Source organism: Cucurbita pepo, chromosome 17 (assembly GCF_057944985.1).
Source record: "Cucurbita pepo subsp. pepo isolate OVF chromosome 17, ASM5794498v1, whole genome shotgun sequence".
In the NCBI taxonomy this organism is placed as follows: domain Eukaryota; kingdom Viridiplantae; phylum Streptophyta; class Magnoliopsida; order Cucurbitales; family Cucurbitaceae; genus Cucurbita; species Cucurbita pepo.
The window spans coordinates 864,505-884,222 of record NC_141814.1 but is presented as its reverse complement, the minus strand read 5'-3'; the positions used below and the strand labels follow the sequence as shown (position 1 = coordinate 884,222).

General features: G+C 36.0%; 3 protein-coding genes across 9 annotated transcripts; 2 read left to right on the top strand and 1 right to left on the bottom strand.

The window, feature by feature from the left end:
• Positions 1-363: 363 nt before the first annotated feature.
• LOC111779111 (uncharacterized) lies at positions 364-1,837 on the top strand. Its single transcript, XM_087119291.1, has one exon. The coding sequence runs from the start codon at positions 575-577 to the stop codon at positions 1,730-1,732; it is 1,158 nt and encodes a 385-aa protein (XP_086975417.1). The 5' UTR covers positions 364-574; the 3' UTR covers positions 1,733-1,837.
• Positions 1,838-3,092: 1,255 nt separating this feature from the next.
• Positions 3,093-9,445, bottom strand: LOC111779110 (sucrose nonfermenting 4-like protein). 4 transcript variants are annotated; one of them, XM_087119289.1, is made up of 14 exons: positions 9,212-9,444; positions 8,728-8,925; positions 8,499-8,586; positions 7,658-7,840; positions 7,364-7,498; positions 7,215-7,274; positions 6,886-6,975; positions 6,473-6,607; positions 5,612-5,756; positions 5,364-5,537; positions 4,721-4,784; positions 4,551-4,620; positions 3,930-4,044; positions 3,093-3,816 (listed from the first exon to the last, which is right to left on the bottom strand). In XM_087119289.1, the coding sequence occupies exons 2-14, from the start codon at positions 8,850-8,852 to the stop codon at positions 3,725-3,727; spliced, it is 1,476 nt and encodes a 491-aa protein (XP_086975415.1). In that variant the 5' UTR covers positions 8,853-8,925; positions 9,212-9,444; the 3' UTR covers positions 3,093-3,724. The 4 variants fall into 4 exon arrangements, 3 of the variants coding, with proteins under 3 accessions (XP_086975415.1, XP_086975414.1, XP_023514949.1); XR_015413506.1 differs by having other exon boundaries at positions 3,930-4,120; positions 8,728-9,445; XM_087119288.1 differs by having other exon boundaries at positions 8,728-9,444.
• Positions 9,446-12,204: 2,759 nt separating this feature from the next.
• LOC111779299 (cysteine-tryptophan domain-containing zinc finger protein 3) lies at positions 12,205-18,841 on the top strand. Of its 4 annotated transcripts, none has more exons than XM_087119356.1 (13): positions 12,205-12,581; positions 12,679-12,845; positions 13,387-13,459; positions 13,549-13,676; positions 13,803-14,186; positions 14,273-14,889; positions 15,041-15,331; positions 15,519-15,898; positions 16,006-17,228; positions 17,323-17,480; positions 17,591-17,751; positions 18,058-18,173; positions 18,285-18,841. In XM_087119356.1, the coding sequence occupies exons 2-13, from the start codon at positions 12,684-12,686 to the stop codon at positions 18,504-18,506; spliced, it is 3,915 nt and encodes a 1,304-aa protein (XP_086975482.1). In that variant the 5' UTR covers positions 12,205-12,581; positions 12,679-12,683; the 3' UTR covers positions 18,507-18,841. The 4 variants fall into 4 exon arrangements, with proteins under 4 accessions (XP_086975482.1, XP_023515189.2, XP_086975481.1 ...); XM_023659421.2 differs by having other exon boundaries at positions 18,031-18,173; XM_087119355.1 differs by having other exon boundaries at positions 12,205-12,586; positions 18,031-18,173.
• Positions 18,842-19,718: the final 877 nt, after the last annotated feature.

Sequence of the window (19,718 nt, the reverse complement as noted above, 5' to 3'; positions counted from 1 at the left end):
GTCTACAAAAGAAGAAATTGCAACATGTTATGGTCATGTTTGTTTGTGTTGTCCATGGCTGCATGCCTAAGATCTATGCTTGGTATATTGCCTTCTTTTCAAATTTCTCTGTCCTGTTTTCTAAAACTTTTTTTTTAAAATGGGTTTTTCAAAACGGGCCCAAAGGCTTGAACATAAGTTGTCTAGCGGTAGGCGACGTGATCATAAGTTAAGTGACTTAACTCGAAAGTTGGTTTATCTCACTTTAACTTAACTCGAAAGTTAGACTTATCTTACTTGGTGCTGAGAAAAGTGTATAGGTTTAAATGAGAGAGTGTATAGGTTTAAATAACAAAATAAAAATAGGGTATAAGAAATTTCACAAAAATCAACATGAAGAGATGAGAATGAAGAGATGAGAAGCTAATTGAAGCTTTTCACTGAGTTTGAACGTTGTTCCCAATTTGAAAATTGGGTGAGCCCTAGTCCAATTCACTCTTTTGCTTGAGAATTGGGTGAGCCCTAGTTCAATTCACTCTTTTCCTTAAGCGAGGCCGGGCGGGATCATCTTATTGTTCTTCAAAATTCGGCTTCAATGTCTAAGTTCCTCTGCAAAACCCTACTTCAGGTTCGGCATCTCACCACGATTTCGCCATATTCAAAGCTCCGCTGTGTTCAATCACTCCACTTCAACTACAGCACTGTCGCTTCCGATTCACATTCTTTTACGGTTTCGTATCTCATAAACTCATGCTCGTTGTCTCCTGAATCTGCTTCATCTGCTTCAAAGCTCGTTAGCTTCATTTCTCCTGAAAAACCAGATTTGGTGATCTCTTTCTTCAAGAATCACGGCTTTTCTATTGCTAATATCTCGTTCATTATCTGGAAATACCCTCGGGTTCTGCTATCTAATCCGAATGGAACTCTTTTGCCTAAGCTTGAGTTTCTTTACACCAGAGGTGCTTCGAGTTCCGAAGTCACGAAGATTATTTCCAAGGCTCCGAAAATCTTGATGAGAAGCGTTGATGAACATCTGGTTCCTGCTTTTGATTTTTTGAAAGGTTATCTTGGATCTAATGAGCGAACTATCGCATCAATCAAACGCTTTCCGAGTATCATTGCGGATATTCACCAAAAACAATTGAGCGGATCTGTTAGAATGTTGCTCGACGCCGGCGTTCCTGAGGCGCGTGTTATGTTTTTTCTTTTTTACCAGCCGAGAATGTTCACTATGGCTCTAGACAGGTTTAGGGAGATTTTGGAAGATGTGAAGAAAATGGGGTTTGATCCATCGAAATCTAGCTTTGTTCAAGCTGTTTTTGCTATACGAGCAATGAGCAAATCGACATGGGTACGGAAGCTTGGTATTTACAAGAGGTGGGGATTATCTGAAGAACAGATACTTGCTGCATTTAGGAGCCATCCATGGTGTATGACATTATCAGAGGAAAAAATTATGTTGGCAATGGATTTCTTTGTCAACAAATTAGGTTGGGAAACTGCTGCGATTGTGAGAAGTCCTTTGCTGCTTTCACTTAGCTTAAAAAAGAGAACAATTCCAAGAGCTTCAGTACTGCTGTTTCTGTTTCAGAAAGGTTTGACTACGAAAAAAACCATGTTGGTAAAACCATATATGTACACTGAAACTCAGTTCTTGGAGAAGTTTGTTCGTCCTCATCTGAAAGAGGCTCCTCAGCTATCGAAGCTGTATCGTGAAAATGTGGATCGTGGGATTATCGATTATGAAATTTGAGGCATTCACTTTATACTGTGAGTTCCAAGTTCAGCTTTCTTTTATTGCACTAATTTTGCTAAGTTAAACTGCATGAAATGCAATGCCTGAATATCTTGACTGATAGTTTACCCTGTTTCATTACAAGTTTTTTGCTGCGAAAGACTGATTCTTGATTGCTCATAAACGTTAGATTAGCATTAAGCTCTGCCGTGATTTATAAGAGTCTGTTGGTTTGCTGAAGGATTGGCAGAAATGTCAATTATTGGTTACCCAGTAGCTATAGAGTTCCCAGACCTCATAGTAAAACTTGGGGGTATTTAGAAAGACCGGATTGTGTAACAGCCCAAGCCCACTGTTAGCAGATATTGTCTGCTTTGAGATTCACGATTTTAAAACGCGTTTATAGGGAGAAGTTTCCATACTCTTATAAGGAATGTTTCGTTCCCCTTCCCAACTAACGTAGGATCTCACATTGTTATTTTGCAAGGTTATTGGACATTTGAGAAAGCGAAGAGTCATGAAGCAAGCTAAATCAGTTGCCTGTAAATTTTTGTTCTAAAATGTCGAATGCTTTTGAAAATAGTTTCAAAAAAGTCCATCAAAGCAATAGGTTCTTGTTGGATTAAGAGAAAATGACAACACAAAATCCAAGTAGGGAGCTGAAGAGCTATAAAACGTAGATGTTGTTCTGGTAGTGTAACTGCTGGTAGTATTCTGCTGTTGAATTTTGGTGGAAACAATGATGCAACTTTTGAAGGCCCCATCCATCAAAATTGTCTGTCAATTTCCTTTGTGAGAAGGTGAGACTGATGGGAAAGGATCTCTGTTTCAAAATGGTTTGAATTGAAGCAATTATTGAATGTATCTTATTCTGTCAATTAGTCCCAACTTTTGATACCACCCCAGTTGATAAATATTGTCTACTTTGGCCTGTTATGTATTGCCGAGTGTTTTAAAACATGTCTACTAAGGAGCGGTTTCTACACCCTTATAAAGAATGATGTTTCGTTTCCCTTTCCAACAGATGTGAGATCTTACAAACAATCCACTCCTTTTTCCAACAGACGTGAGATCTTACAATTCACCCCTTTTAAGCTCACCGTCCAGTATCTAGCTCTGATATAATTTATATCAGCCCAAGAAGTATTTTTATAAGAGGCCTACCTATTATAAAGTCATGTTGGATTACTTCTCCTACCATTCAAGTGAAAATACCAGAAGTATTTTTTTAGTTAAAACGGGGAGTACCTTAAAAGAGAATGCTACGAGAATTTGCAATATCTTGAGGGCTATAAATAAGGCCCTATACCTCACGAACGATTTGATCCCCGAACAAAAGGAAAGAAAAGAGAAGAAATAAAATGAGTGGGCCATTCACTGGTTTAATGGGGCTGCTGCTGCGAGTCAATTGCCTTAGCTCTCTTTAATTTCAAGATTACAATAAGATTTTCAATCCAAAAGGAAAAAGGGAAAAAAAAAATGAAATACAAAAGTCAATGACGTGTTAATAAAAAGCACAGAATTCCCGCCCCCTCCCCTCCTTCCCAATTCCCCTCTCTGCACAATGCTCCCTTTTTTCACGCATGAAAGAACAGAGCTTGGTAACAATCCCCATCATCATCATCATCATCATCATCTCCCAATAATCTACATTAGTAGCAGGAAAGGCAGAGCATAATAAACTGATAAATAATGATAAATGGAAAAGGGGGAGTTTGAGAAATTCGAAAGCTATTCAAATCCCTCCCAATTGTACTTTTTTTACTTTTTTTACTTTTTTTCTTTTATCTTTTTTACTGTGGCCCTCTCTTTTTCTCCACTCCGCCCTAAAATCCTTCAAAAGCCAGGCGATGGAAGTGAGAGGATAAATCCAACCAAATGAAGAACTCAAAGTCTCCTTCCCCATCACTAGCACAACCTATGCAGATGATAGTGTACAATCTTCCTCTATGCATCTTCTTTTGCACAAACCCCTCTGGATCCTTTTTTACGTCATGTCTTCGAACTAACTTAACCAAGCAAGAACTTGAATATGTCGCTTAGTGAAATTATCCCTTCTACCCGTTTGCTGCCAGCTTCCACAATTACAAGCCGTCGAACACCTGAAAGTTCATTTAGGAAGAGGGATTGCTTCAAAGTTCAATTACCCATACACAAAAGATAATGATCTCTGTAATTAATTAATCTCATCATGGAGACATGATGATTGTCTAACCTGGGTTAGCCAAGCGATCCATCACTTTATGCAACGAGTCGGAATGCAAACACATCTGACATCGTTGACTCCGTGGCTCATAAAGGGAAAAAGAATCTTGTCCAAGTTGCAATGCCTGGGAGGAACCAGATACAAAAACGATGGAAAATTTTCAATATTGAGTGCACATATGGCGTGCATTCATCGATGGACTGCATAAATAACAGATGATGAGTGGGCTAGGAAAAAATTGCAATGGCATGAGATGGGCTTTTTAACAATGATTAGCTTGTAATCAAGCCTTTCCTATCATTGAAATTTTACCCCAAGCTTTCCCATTATCATCGATGCCATCTACAACCATTGAAATTGCATCGATTTCATTAATTTACATTCTTATACATATACGATAAATTGATGCATGTTTGACACTTCACCATTCCTTTCTCCGTTTAGAGAACAGAAGGAAGAGGAAATCCCCCAGAATACAGCCAACGGAGTTTTAAAATATATTAAAACCCTCCTCTATGCAGTTGACAACCCCACAAATAACAAACAGATGAGGAAGAGAGCCAACTCACGTCTCTAGATAATACTGATTTGTATTAAAATGAGATACTAGGGAATATGGGAACAAGTTACCTGATGAATGGTCATTTCATCAAGATTGATGTGTGTGTAAGCTCTATCCTTTGCAAGAGCTGTTATATCGCTGTAAAAAAATAGTAATGATATTATAATATATATTTTCATTCAAATAAACCTGATTAAAAAATTTAAGATGACTAAACAAAGATGTGGCAACAAATAACCTTCGGCAATATACATCCAGCAATGAATCATTGTCGTCAACTATGGGTATTGAACTAACTTGAGCTGCAAGTGGCAGAATGCTATGTCAAATGAAATCAATAAAATAATCATAAAACATACATCATAACTTCAAATGCAACATCACATCCCCAAAAAACAGAGTGGAAGTATGGATGCATCATAAATTCTTGAAGTTAGCCTGTCCACATAAGGCCAGCTATTAGACTATATATGGCCTTCTCCACACACCAGATCAATCAGGGAAATATAAGCACACCACTATCCAAAAAAAAAATGTGGTCCATGAGTATGTGAAATATGCCAATGTACCAGACATAAAGATAGTTGACAAGAACTTGATCAAACAAGCAGGACAATGTCAAATTACAATCTCCCCATTCGTCATTGAAGTTTTTAAATCCAAAACAATTACACAACTTTTCCCACTTCATGATATGGACTTTATCATTTTATAGCACTAGATCGGGGTGATGGATGGCCAAAAAGAAGACCAGATCTGAAATAACCTTTTCTAAGACCCTTTAGTTATCCACGAGAGCGATCCCTCTTCTTATAAGGAAAGGCCACCTATCTGAATCACCAAAGTAAAACCATCCTACAGTATAAGGTTTGAGTGTGAACCTTGAATCAGTAAGTTTAACGCTGAGCTAAGAGAAGCACTAGGTCTCAACATAGCTAATGGCTTTCTATTCGATTCTCCAATTTTTGGGACCCATGTGCCTACTGGAATCGCAAAAATTGGTAGTTGAAGCACAGGCAACAGGCTGGAACAATGCCTAAAGTACCTGCAGATACCTGGAAACTAACACCCATTACTTAGTTTCAGTGGAAGCTCCATTTTTAATGTAAGAAATTTGGAAAACACTTACATTTTAGAATTCCAGAAAGTGAAGCAAGATGCAACAACTGTGGAAATGAACCATCTTCTGCAGATGAATGGATTATGGGAACTGTAGCCACCTGGTTTTGCAATATCTTTAAAGCAACATCCTTCAAATTATCGAATGGTTCAGCCTACATGAGCAACAATAACGGAGTTAACACAACTTTCTGACAGGTTAGTGCAAAGACCCTTGTCAATAAAGCAGTCTTTAACTAGTAAAGGTCGCATAAATGTTTTAAATCGAAAAAATTCAGAAAACAACTGAAAGAGAGATTACATAAGAGTAAATAGGGCAAATTCACCTTTAATAAGATAATGTGACATCAGATATTAACTGGTGGTGTATATGGATCATGACATCAGAGATAACAATTTCAGTTTAAATTAATATTTCAAAGCAGGAGAGTGCTATGATTCAAAGTCAGGAGCCATTTAAACACAATGCTAAAAAAGCTTTTCAACCCTCTGAAACAAAAAATTAGGAACTTCCTACAATACTTTGTAACTGAGTTCAATAGTTCTATGATCTCTCCAGAAGAGAGTTCAATAGTTCTATGATCTCGACATAAGTTAGACCCTTATGTCGTGATATCACACTTCACCTAAGAAAATGAGTTATACATTTCAAGAATTTGTTAATTGGCAATCTAAGTTCGGTCATACTCAATTCCAATTTGAGTTAAATGTAAAGGCTACATTCACATGAAGACATAAGAAAACATCAATTGGTTTCTCTTTGGAATTACTACCAATCAAAATTCTGGAATAAATTAAACCACAGTAGCAACAAATTCGTTTCAAAGCTGACTTTATGCAAAGATTCAAATTTGCCGCATATTACACTCACGTGAATGAACTGTCTTGACAAGAATCTTCCTTGCCCATCCACTTGACCGTTCAAGTATGCTTTACCCTCTTTCCAAGCAGATATAGTATGTGTTTCAAGCTCTTCCTCTGTCAGGTTTGAGCCACGCTTCCCAAGCTACGATTCAAATTTATATTAGTATATTTGGAATGAAAATTATAAACTACGATCATATAAATGAATGAGAAACAGCAACAATTCTATAGTCATATGTATGATGCCCCGACAAGATTAATCAAAATAATTAGATCCTGTCAATCACATTTACATGCTAACACTCGAAAGAAATTTGGTAAAGACTTTGAGAAAATATCTACAACATCCAATTTGGGGGGAGAAAAAGCGTGTGTGTGTGTGGGGGGGGGGGGGGTTGTCGGAAATGCTTCTACACATACTTCTTTTAATATTAAAATAAAATCTGATGCACTGAGAACTCCAACAAATTGCCCCTTGCTGAAATCCCAAAGAGGAGCTGTTGGGATACCCTGTAAACAGTTAATAAAGACAAGGTATAAATCCAGATCTCTTGAACACCAAGACGTAATTTAAATAGGTGATAAATAGAAAATAATAAATGTCTAAATTATTTCATCTGTACAAAGGGCATAAGAAGGGGATGTCAAAAAGAGAAAGATTGTATTTTCTCCTTCATGCACAGAGATTAATCATTGTAAAGGTTTTCTACCCACCAAACGGAGGGGAGAAAAGGAGAAAAAGAACTTGCCTGCTCATGCAATATGTGAAAAGCTTGCTTCACAGGCAAGTCAATGTCTAAAGCAACAACCTGTGACATAATTATGCTCCCATGAGTAGATAAAAACATTTAGTACAAATATGGTATCATACAAAGTTTAAAAGATTGACATTTCAAACCTTGCCCGACTCTGGGAGCAACTCGTAAACAGTATGTGTGGACAAGAATGCAGATATTCGGTGACGGGAGCACTGCAGATCAGCCTCTGATACACTATGCACAGCCTCTGACAGCCATCCATCATTTATTCGGACCTTGATGATAAACAAAGAATTTCAATTATCTGATACAAGGAGCAGTGAGAGTATAAATCTTACACCGCAATCCCAGTAACTATACGTAACTATACACCAATAACTTAACCCAGCGTATAAATACAATGAAAGGAGCAACAGCGTATAAATAATTCTAACCAGGCGTCGGAATGTATCATTATCCACATCCATGCTAGATCCAGGGGTCATCTCTGGATTGGCAGGTGGAGCAGCATAGCTAGGCTCTGTAGGCAAGCGAACAGTGTTCACTATCCCATATTCACCAGGAGTACAAGTCTGCTGCTCGTCATGTCGCCATTCTCCATCAACAAAAAATTTATACTGCATCCACAACAAACCTTACTTGTGCACATTAGCATAACAAACTACATAAGAAAAAAAAAAACAACAAATCATAGTATCTTGAATAAAATTTTCATCATATAATCTCAACTCAATAGCTCAGCATTACAATTTCTCATTGTTGGAGTACATGGTATAGTAATTTGGAAATAATTAGAAAAATAGCATTACTACCTAAAATAGCTGGTAGATGAGATGAACATATAAAAAAAGATCAACAATATTACTTAGCATGGCGAGAATAACTATGATTACAGAATCAATAACTGGAAAATTCATTTTCAAAAAACACATGCGCAGTGCAGTATATTATAGCTCTTATATTCATATTTTGACCTTGATCATTTACACACAGTTACCAACTTACCAGAGAAGTCAAAATAGCAATAACTCTGTTTAATTTATTCATTTCAGGAAGTCATTTGAGAAACATCAGCTTCAGCTAAGCGGCATTTTAAACTATTCAAAGCTTACTAAACTAACATTTTGTAATGTTTAAACAGACATCTAACATTATAGTGAAATTAAGCACAGCAAAAAGCTAAGGTTAGCGTAGATTCATCATATATCCGAAGAGTCCCTAGAAAAATGGTATATGAACAGTTTAAAATGCCTTATGCAACCACCGCAATCTGACCTGGTGATATCCAGGGGTTAAGCTGTAAATAGCCTGAAAAACAGTAGGACAGCCCTCCATAGGCGTCATAGGAACAAGCTCCGACCACCTTCATCAAAGATACAATTGTAATTTACTAAAATCGTCTAAAGCAAAATACATATATGCATAGCCCTTCTTGAATCGTTCCACAGCAATAAAACAAGCAAGAAATTATTGGAAGTACAGATGACAATGAACTGAACATCACCTGGTGAAAGAGCCACTGAGAAATACACTTCTTCCGCCATACGGCCAGACAAAACGCATTGGGATTAACATTGTTCCCGCAGTTCTAGTTGTGTCCCTCACAGTATCCATACTGGAAGCAAACATCCGACGCTCAATTGATGGAGTCTTCAAGCAATGAAACTTCTATCGCGCCCCCATTAATTTAAACCACAATACACTGTAAAATCAATTCGAGCAAATTACGCTACAATATGGACATCTACAAATCTGACATCTCATAACCTATTCATCCTCGAAACGAACAAGCTAGTCTCAACTCAAAAGCAATCGTCAATCGTGGAAGGCAAAAGTAAAATGAAGCGAAGAAACCAGATTATTCTACAAAAGACTTCGGCAATCAAAAATCAGAAGTTCTAACTCCCATTGCCTACATCGAGGAGCGGAATTGTACCCCCACCCCCGAAAAAAACCCTAGCTCTAGACAAACTAGAGCAAGAACCCACCAAAATAGGAAGCCAAACACCTTCGAATTCGAATCGCATGCAGATGCGAACTGGAAAACAAAAAATTCGTAACCCTACAACTGATCAGATATTTTTGAAGACCAAAAGAAAATGGAAAATTTAGATGAAGACAATATAGAGAGTGGGTGAGAAACTCGAAATGGAGAAGCGATATGATCGGAATCTAACTTCGAACCCTAGAACAGAGAGACGGGTCTGATAGAGATGTAGAGGGGGGAAAATAATAATATAATTAATAAATAATAATAACAATTAAAAAATGAAAACAAACAAAATTAAAATTAAAAATTAAAATAAAAATAAAATAAAATAAAGCTCCAGAGCATAATTTACCTCGTCCACGCCCTGAAACGGTGAAAGGTAACAAGTTCTGCCGTAAAAAATTGTCTAAATTATAAAAAGATTCACTTTTCAATTTGTTTCTTTATTTCCAAAAGTTTAATTTATTTTTCATTAAAGTCTCACTACTACTTTATAATAAAAATAATTCTATTCAATATTCTAATTATTTTTATTTGCAAAGTAGTTGTAAAATATTTTTCAAATAATTAAAAATAATGTAGTAACTTTCAAATAATAAATATTTTTTTTTAAATAAAATAGGGTAAAACAGTAAAGCTTTAACATTTTCAAATCGATTTCTTTTTTACCGCATTTATTGTAGAATTAATGATTAATTGTTGATTTTTTTAAAAACCCCATCAAATCTTGTACTATTTACTGTGTACTATTTACTATGTGAGATAATCATTGATTAAATCATAACTAACCTAACTTCCAAGTTTATTTAATGGAGATTAATAATTTAATTGTTTAAAAAATTTAACTCCGGTTAATTTTGAACCGTATGGAGTTGATGTACGAAAATATTATGTTCAAACAATAATTTAAAGGATTTATAATATGATAGCATCGGGATTTATGAAATGAAAAGTTCGTGGTGAAAATTAATACAGCTGGATCACGCTAGTGATTGAATTAAACCGACTCTCAACGTGTCAGTTTGCAAATTGAAGTCAGATTGAGCCAAATTAGCTCAACTTTTAAGAGCTAAATCTATGACACAACTCTCGATTTGAGCTCATTTGGTCGAGTTTAGTTGGTCTGTACATTGAATATTAATTAATTAGTTATAAATACAAAATAAATTTTTTAACTTTGAATATTAATTATATTGAAATTATATCATGTTATTTTTAAATTGTGGATTTTTTTTCTTACTTAATAAAAGTAGTGTCATCTTTAGTTTGCGTTGACAATTTATTTATATATATATATATATATTAGTAATTTTTAACACTTAAAAAAAATTGAAAACATGCAATATATAAATTCATAAAAATATATAATATTCTCTATCAAATATTGCCTTTTAAGATTTTTTTTTTTTTTTATAATCATTATGAAATTAAATTGTGTTCGATAGATTAAGATTATGTAGAGATACTTAGTTTTTAAAAAATTTGAACAATATATTTTTTATTTAAATTTTAAATCTATTATTTTTATAAATTAATTTTCTATTTGATTATAATATAAATCTCTCTTACAATTATTTTTTAAATATGATATTTAAAAAAAAAAAAATCTTATTGAAAATTTGAATTCAAAATTATAAACTTCCAACAATTAGATTGAATTTAATTCTTATTCAGTATCTATATAAATGGAACTTTTGGTATTATACCAAAATTATTTTATTTGGGAAAGAAAATTTATCTATTTATTCACTCATGCCCTCCTTTCAAAAAAAAAAAAAAAAAAAAGTTAATAATAAATAAATTGTTATTTTTATATTACAAGAGTAAATTAACAAATTTTCGAGCTTTTTCTTAATTTTTTAATTGTTAATTTTGGAAAATCCTTAAAATATCATATTTAATTAAAAAATAGAGAATGAAGCTGAAAAAAAAAACCTCTTTTATATAATTATCTAGATATAAGATAAAATATAAATATTTTGAGCAATTCCATTTAGATAATTCCATTTAGATAAATTAGATAAAACAAATACTAAAAACTTAAATATTTCAAAACCTAATATATAAATAATACTAATACATTAGAGAGTGTTGAAACCCTATTATATAAATAATACCAATATATTAAGCGGGTCGAAATTTTGAGACAAATAGATCACAAAATCTATATAGACACATACGTAAAAAGGAATATATCATAAAATGACAGAGATAAACAGAGCTTTTGCACATTTTCATTAGTCCATAAACAGAATACACATATAAGTCTATGGATCCATAAATCTCGATCAGAAAAGAATCAATAGAAAAAGAAAGAATCGAAGTTGATCGATATACTTCTCGAAACAAACAAAAAGGAAACAAAAAATGAAAATTAGTTTACATTTTTAATATCATATAAACTGACAGGTTTTAAAAGCCTTGCAAATTAACGGTAACAAAAAAATTCCTTAGAATTAATTACTACTACAATATTTTAATTATAATCAAGAGGTTTTGATTTTTACAAAATTAGCACGCAGTAAATATATTTTCGAAAAGGTTTGAGCCTTCATAAATTTGTGTACGACTATGTTTGAACCTGCAAATTTGATTATTACGAGCTATGAATAATCCAAAAATAATTAAGAACACGACAAAAAAGTTTTAGATAAAAAATTTATTTTTAATTAGAAATAAGACGGTTTTGATCTAATGATCAGTAAATTAAAATTTAAACTATAATTCAACCGAGAATTAATCTTTTAAATCTTATTTACTAATATCTACTAATTGCAAATTTTATTGAATTTAATTTAATCTCCTTACAGTTTGATAGGAGGAATTTGAATTTAAAAAATAAAAGTTAAATTATTATTTTGGTATATTAGCTGGCATTAAAATTTTTAAAAATAAAAAATAAAACATAATATTATTATTGAATGAATTTCGATATGGAGTAATATTCAGCGAGCAAGGGAGTATTTAAACGGAAAAATTCATAGTTCCACGCTCCAATGACCCACTCGCACCCGGGAGTAGGGAATTTTGGGTCATAAATGAAATAATATTTTCATCAGGCGGCGAGTGGGAGGAAAGATTTCCGAAACTCAAAAACGAAATTGTAACTTGAGAATCTACTAAAATCCCCCGCAAAATCCAAACCCCAATTTTCGTTCGTTAGGATCATTGATTTTTTTTCTTCCACAACTGGGAATTTTCCGTAGTTCTAGCACTCTCAGAAGCCCAACGGAACCTTTTCTTTTCCGTTTCGATTAATCTGTTTTTGGGAGGGTTTTTGTAGATTACTGGAACAGCATCGACAGTGCGATCGCCATTTGACGATCGTCCTGTTCAAGTGAAGCCGATATCGATTCCGCTTCTCCAAAGTAAGGTTTCGCTTCCGACTTTGGTTCGACAGAAGTTGTTTCTGAGTATTGTTGTTTTATCGTTCTTGTTTCTTATTAAAATGATGCTGGATTTTAGGGACAATGATTGTTGGAACTAGGGTTTTTGGTTCACATCTAATGGTGGGCTCTATGGAGCCAATGATGATGATGAAGGATTCCATTGGCATGGAAGATGGCGAAGCTTCTTGTTATTACAAGGAGAGTGGCCGTGATGTTGACCCTGATATTACTCTCTCTTACATTGTAAGGGTATTCTCTTAAGCGTTGGAATTTGTTGATGGACTGCGACTTGTTTCTTGATTGGCACAGTGAATTATTTGAAAGTTGATGGTTTATTTTTTCTTTAAAAAGTTTAAAACCTTTTGATTTTTGGTTTTAGTTTGTATCCATTAGTATAGAGTTTGATTAAGGGGAAATCATGGGGAAGGAAGTAAATTGAACTCATGAAACTAAATTGTTGATCAGTTGAACTTGAATTAGGTGGAACTCAGAAGGGCATAAAATTACTAGTTTGTTTGCTTGGAAAGAATTGGTAAACAATTTCCATCGTTGATCAGTTGAAATGAAATGAAATTGAACTAAATAATGTATAACATTATGAGTTTGTTTGTTTGAAAAGCATCCAAATTATCATTCTGGAAAAACCTTGCCACTTTTCTTTCTATGGTCGGCCTGTTTAGTAACCCGGAAAAAGAAGTTTAGCTGTTTTTTTCTTTTCTATTTGCAAGTACTCATAATTTTTGGCTCATCTGAATTAACTGGACTTCACTTCTTGTATTTTTAGGATGAGAAGATCGAGCGTTTTCTTGGTCATTTCCAAAAGGACTTCGAAAGGGGAGTTTCAGCTGAAAACTTAGGTGAGTTGCTTTCATAGACCACAAAACGACAGATTGAGATGATCGTTGCGTTTTAAAATAATAATATATGGGGTTCTAATTGTTATTAGGGTCAAAGTTTGGTGGTTATGGCTCATTTTTGCCTACATACGAACACCGTCCTTCCATTTTGGCTCACCAGAGTAATCAACAAAGAGAATGCAAGGCAGCACCATCTCCGGATAATGTGCTCTTGAAGGTATATGAAAACTATTCTAATTATTTTAGCTATTACATGTGAAAAATATAATAGAGTAACACTTCTTATATATAAATGATATAACTAATCCCAAATTCTTTATGCTATATGGCCGTGTATGTGCAGGGCTCTTCTCAGAATCCTAAAGTTCCACCACCTGGGAGGCCAGAAGCTGTTGTCTGCAATACTATTCCCCCTCGCAATGCAAGGGAAACTTCTGGCAGTATCTCTGGCAGAGTAGATTCATGCTTGCCAGCTACTAAAGTGACCAATAGTTGCCCTTCGAAAGATGAAGCTTCAATCAGCTTAGGTTGTCCGATGGACAAAAGATCGCTCAAACTTCGAATTAAAGTTGGTTCTAACAGTACTGGATTGAAAAATGCAGCAATATACAGTGGCCTTGGACTTGATGACTCTCCACCTTCATCAGAAAAAACCTCTGACGTAAATGAAGGGATGCTGCCCATATCTCAATGCCCACCAGATGAGTCTCTGACTAAGATAATTGAGGTGACGGTTCTACTGATTCTATAATTTTTCAATTCAAACAGCCATTTGTATGCTTACCATGCACTCTCTCTATCTCCTTTGGACAGGAGATGACTGCTTTCCCAGTGCCCGATGGAGCATTGATATCACCTCTTCACGAGAGCCTACTTGGGTTGTCAAGAAAAGAAAAACCACTTCAAGAAACCAAATCCGTGCTTTTCCCGAAAGATAAAAAAGATGGTTTGGCGAAGCTAGCCGATGAGACCGACAGTACATTGGTTGAGAATAAGAAAAAGGAGGTGAGGCATATAGAAAGGCATGTCAGTTATAAGAACGAAGTTTGTGCTTCTCTTGGGAAGGAGACGACTACTCTTGTGAATGGAAAATTAGAAAATGAGGCTTTTGAAAGCAAGAATTTCGTTTCTAATAAGCTGCCATTCGAACTTGTTTCCGAGGGTATGATGCCCAGTGCTTACTTGGACCCACAAAAGAAGAAGCTTTCTTGTAAAACTACACTGCACAAAGCAGAAACAGACACAGACAAAGGATCAATTAAGAAAGAAAAGTCTGAAATTGTTGGCAAGAAGAAATTAGAAGTGCCACAGACTGCTAGTAGGAAAACAGCTGGTTCAGTCGAGAAAGGCTTTGAGTTTAGGAGTAAAGCATCAAAAATTAGAAAGGACACTGATGCTGACACTCCTGAATCAGAAAATAGAAGGCACAGGTTGGTTTTCAAAAGTCTCAGTACATTAACCTAAAATTTATGGATACAATGAAATCTAAAAACCACCCAGAACGAAGTTTTACATATTGAATCTATATGAGTTAACCGATCTGTATTCAATTTACTAATGACTTGATTATATCTTATACAGCAATCAGAAAGCAGGAGCGATCAATAGAGGTTCTTTTAACAGCTCGGGGCTAGATGGAAACCGTAAAAGTAAGGGTGTAATTGATAGGGCTTCTGGTGACTTGCGAAAGGTCAAAAGATCAGATGACAGTGAAAACAAAACGTCCAAATCCTCGATGGTGGTTGAACCAGCAGTGGTGGCTCCTGTCGATGAATGGGTATGCTGTGACAGTTGCCAAAAGTGGCGCCTTTTGCCCTTTGGGAAAAAACCCAAACTTCCTGAAAAATGGTTGTGCAGCATGCTTAATTGGCTGTAAGTTTTCTGTTTTTTTCTCTGACAAAAAAGAACAGTTTAAGTTGATGGTGCTTCTATGTTTAAAAGTTTGATTTCTTTATTGATAATATATTTTTTTTCTTCTGACCTCTTATTCCTTGATTTTTTTATTCTAGTGTTTTGCTAATGTTATCTTACCATTTCACTTTATGTTGCAATTGTATAGCCCTGGGATGAACCGATGTGACATTAGTGAGGAGGAGACAACGGAGAAGCTTTATGCTTTGTACCAGCTACCATTGCCCGGGAGTGGAGATGTTTCGCAGAAACATGCCAATGGACTAACATCAGGTGATACTTCAAAGCAAGGAAAAAGGAAAGATACTTCGAAGGAAATACAAAATCCAGTTAGCAGAAATGACCCGAGTCACGTCAAAAGTTCTCTGAAAAACCAGCAGCTGGAGTTGAGGAAAAATAAAAGTCTTAATGGTTACAGTAATCATCCGGATCAATTGAGAAATTCAAGGGATCAATCTTCTAGTGACCTGCACAACTTGGTAGAGGGAAAGAACAGAGGTCAGCTGAAAGAAAAATCCATTGATAGAGGTGAGCTGTTCATTAGAAAGTAAATATTCAATCTTGTCTTCTAGATTTATCTTTTTTAAAAAGATAATTGGATATTATTCTGATCCTTCTTCTATCAAATATGGAAGGTGGGGAAGTTATGCTGAAGCACAGTAACGTTGGTTTAAAGATGCACAACAAATTGAACGTGGACAATGAAATGAAAATTTCATCGAAGAAATGGGGAGAAACAGCTGGTATCTCCTCTGTTGATCAAGTTAATGATAAAAGTGCTTGCACAAACAAAAGGAAACTGAAGGATTGTCAGGATGTTCAAAAATCTCATAACAGTTCACTTCATGAACCTGTGCTATCAAAGGAAGAAACTTGTGAAAGATTGAATAAGAAAAAGAAATCCAACGTGTCAAATGGTTTTGCTGGTGGTACGGAAGAAATCAGCAAGGATAAGGAACCGAAAATGCCAAACAATAAGATTACTCATAGACAAACTTCTGTTGGTACGGAGTTACCAAAGAGGAATTTAGGTGTTCGACAAGTTTCAGTGGCAGCTAACTCTACCTCATCAAATGTTTCTCAACCTCATTTAACTAAAGCCAAATTTTCAGTGAAAGTGTCTCCTGTTGTATCAGTTTCATCATCTCCCATTAAGACATCCAGCCTCGATCGGCCTAGGTTTTGCAATAATCATATAGGCGACAGTGTGGAACCGAGCCACAAGAAACGCAAGAACGTGTTTCCTGATAAGGAGTTTTGCACAGAGAATAAGGTTCTACGTCCGGCTTCTAATGAGAAGGACAAAAGTATCTTGTCTGATGTGGAGCTTGATAAGTTGAAGGCTTCTGATGGAATGTCCAAGCGCTCAAAGAAGAGCACGACATATGTGCCAGAGGTTGATTCCTACCACGATGCAGCTTGTCCAAATGGGACAGGTGAAATTGAAGGAACTATTCCTCAAAAGCATGGCATAAAGTTAACTAAAAAAGAGACGATTCATGTCGGTGCTGAAGGATTGAAATCCCCTCGAAACCTCAAGGGTTATGAAGATCAGAGGTCAAATAGAGGAGTTGGACTTCAGATGAAGCGAAGTCGGGATTCTGAAGCAGGGATTAAAGGTGTTCTGAGAACAGTAGAAAGAGGTGAATGCAAAGAAGAACCGTCATGTCTTGGTGGTGACTCTTTACGAGTTTCTTCTAGGGCGGGCAATTCTCATCAGCTTTCCGCCGATGCCCCCAAAAGTGATGATGCAGTAGAGTCGAAGGCATTAAAAGAACGAACGAAATCCTCCGATCAGACTGCATCTAATACATTGAAAGAAGCCAAAAAACTTAAAGACAAGGCAGATAATCTCAAGGTTCCCTCATTGCTGCTACTCTCTTTGAACATTGTTGATAAGACCGGACCTGTTTCTAATCCTTACTAAAGTTGTTTTCTTATGTGTTCCATAGGGTGCTGGATTCGTTTTTGAAAGTAATGAGCTCTACTTTCAATCTGCTCTGAAGTATCTTCATGGAGCATTCCTTTTAGAGACTCCTAACAATGCGACCGACAAGCATGGCGATATGACTCACATGCAGTTCTATGGCATTGCAGCCGAACTTTGCGAGTAAGTAAAAGATGATCATTATATCACTTGTTTTTGTCTATTTAAGCTGATTTTAAGCTGTAATTCCTTTTAGGCCTTATTTTAAGTTGTAAACTCTCAATCATTTACAGGATCTGTGCCCTTGAATTTCAAGGCCGCCGAGAAATGGTTGCAGCCGCATTGGCTTTTAAATGTATTGAAGTAGCATACTTGCGGATAGTTTACCATAAACACTCAAGTGTCAATGGAGATCGCCTCGAGATGCAATCGTTGTTTCGTACAATTGTGCAAGGTAATAGGAAAAAGATATGATATTCATTCAGCAGGAGCTCAACATTTTGCACGTTAAGATTCTCAAGTTTTGTCTATGCATTTCGTGTTTGAACCATTTTGCACATTAGGATTCTCGAGTTTCGTCTATGAATTTCGTTTTTGGTTCAAACGTTGTACTCTTGCCTGCTCGGAAATAGGGTCTCTATATTTATTGGTTTATTGAAACTCTTTACTCTATCTTTCGCTAGGTCAATTAATTAACAATGTGTTGCTCTTCCAATGAATTCCTTTCTTTAAGGTGAATCTCCATCTTCTTCTGCATCAGATGTCGATAACTTCAGCAATCAAGGAGTTATTGACAAGATTACCTCTGACAGAGTTGGTGGAAGTCACATCTGGAATTTTGGAAACTGCACGAGTTTTGCTCGAGTCCTCGACTTTGTAAGTTCTCATTTCTACCCGAACTCGAATAATTTGTGAGATCAAACTGCCATCCTCAATGCCTATTTCGTCTTGGAAATATAATTTTGAATTTGTTTTTTCGTGTTGCAGGCACGCAATATGAATTCAGCCATGGAGGCGTCGGCGAAATCTCAAAGCGCCTTCGTGGCAGCAGCTAGTTCATGTGCCACTGAAAGAAAACATGTGGACTATGTTGCATCAGTTAAAAAGGTGATTGATTTCAGTTTCCAAGACGTCGGGGAACTCGTGGAGTTGGTTCGGGTTGCTATGCAGACAGTAACTCAGTCAAGTTTTTGCAGTGGTAGAGATTAGGTGAGCCATGTAAATAGTTATTTTCTTGGATTATTCTTCCATGAGGTGATCAGTTGAGAAAGGTAAGGGTCTCTCACTGAAACTGACTTCATCCTGATAACTGGTTAGGAAACTTACATAGTTCGTTACTTACCAATACTTGTGTACAAAAAAGCGAGATCGAGTAGAAAATTCAAAATGTAATATTTTTTTTTTTTATAATTATTCTTGAGTTGAGATTTTTTTGTTGTTTCACCCATTTGTGGGTCATGTAAATGCTTAATATCTTAGCTCCTAAAAGTGGAGCTCAATTTAAAAAAGTGGTTTCTGCTTATTTGGCAAACCATTTTCATTCAGATGTACAAATTATACTTGAAAGCACTCTTTTTCTTCTTCTCATTTTTTGGTGTTTTTAGACTGTTATGTTACGAATGCATTGAATTCTTGTGGTCGATACACTCATGATTTTGAACATAGTTTAATGAGTTAATATAATGATTGATTGGGGATGTTTGTGACATCCCTCGTCGGTTGGAGAGGGGAATGAAACGTTTCTTATAACGGTGTGGAAACTTCTCCCTAGCCGTTTTAAAATTTAAAAATCATGAGGTTGACAACATAAAGTGGATAATATCTGTTAGTGGTGGACTTGAGCTGTTACAAATGGTATCAGAACCAGTCACTGGGCGGTGTGCCAGTGAGTACGATAAGCCCCCCACAGTCACTGGGCGGTGTGCCAGTGAGTACGATAAGCCCCCCAAGGAAGTGGATTGAGCCCCCAACGTTGGTTGGAGAGAGAGCCCCCAAGAAAGTGGATTGTAGATTCCACATTGGTTGGAGAGAGAACGAGATGAGCCCGAAGTAGTGGATTGTAAGATTTCACTTTGGTTGGAGAGAGAACGAGATGAGCCCCCAAGGAAGTAGTGGATTGTAAGATTCCACCTTGGTTGGAGAGAGAACGAGATGAGCCCCCAAGGAAGTGGATTGTAAGATTCCACGGTTGGAGAGAACTCCAAGAAAGGAAGTGGATTGTAAGATTCCACGGTTGGAGAGAGAACGAATCATTTCTTATAATGAGCCCCCATGGAAGTGGATTGTGAGACCCTAAGGAGTGGATTTGGAGAGACCCTAAGCCCTAAGGGAGTGGATTGTAAGATGTCGATTGGAGAGAGAGAATGAATCATTTCTTATAAGGGTGTGAAAACCTTTTTCTACCAGACACGTTTTAAAATC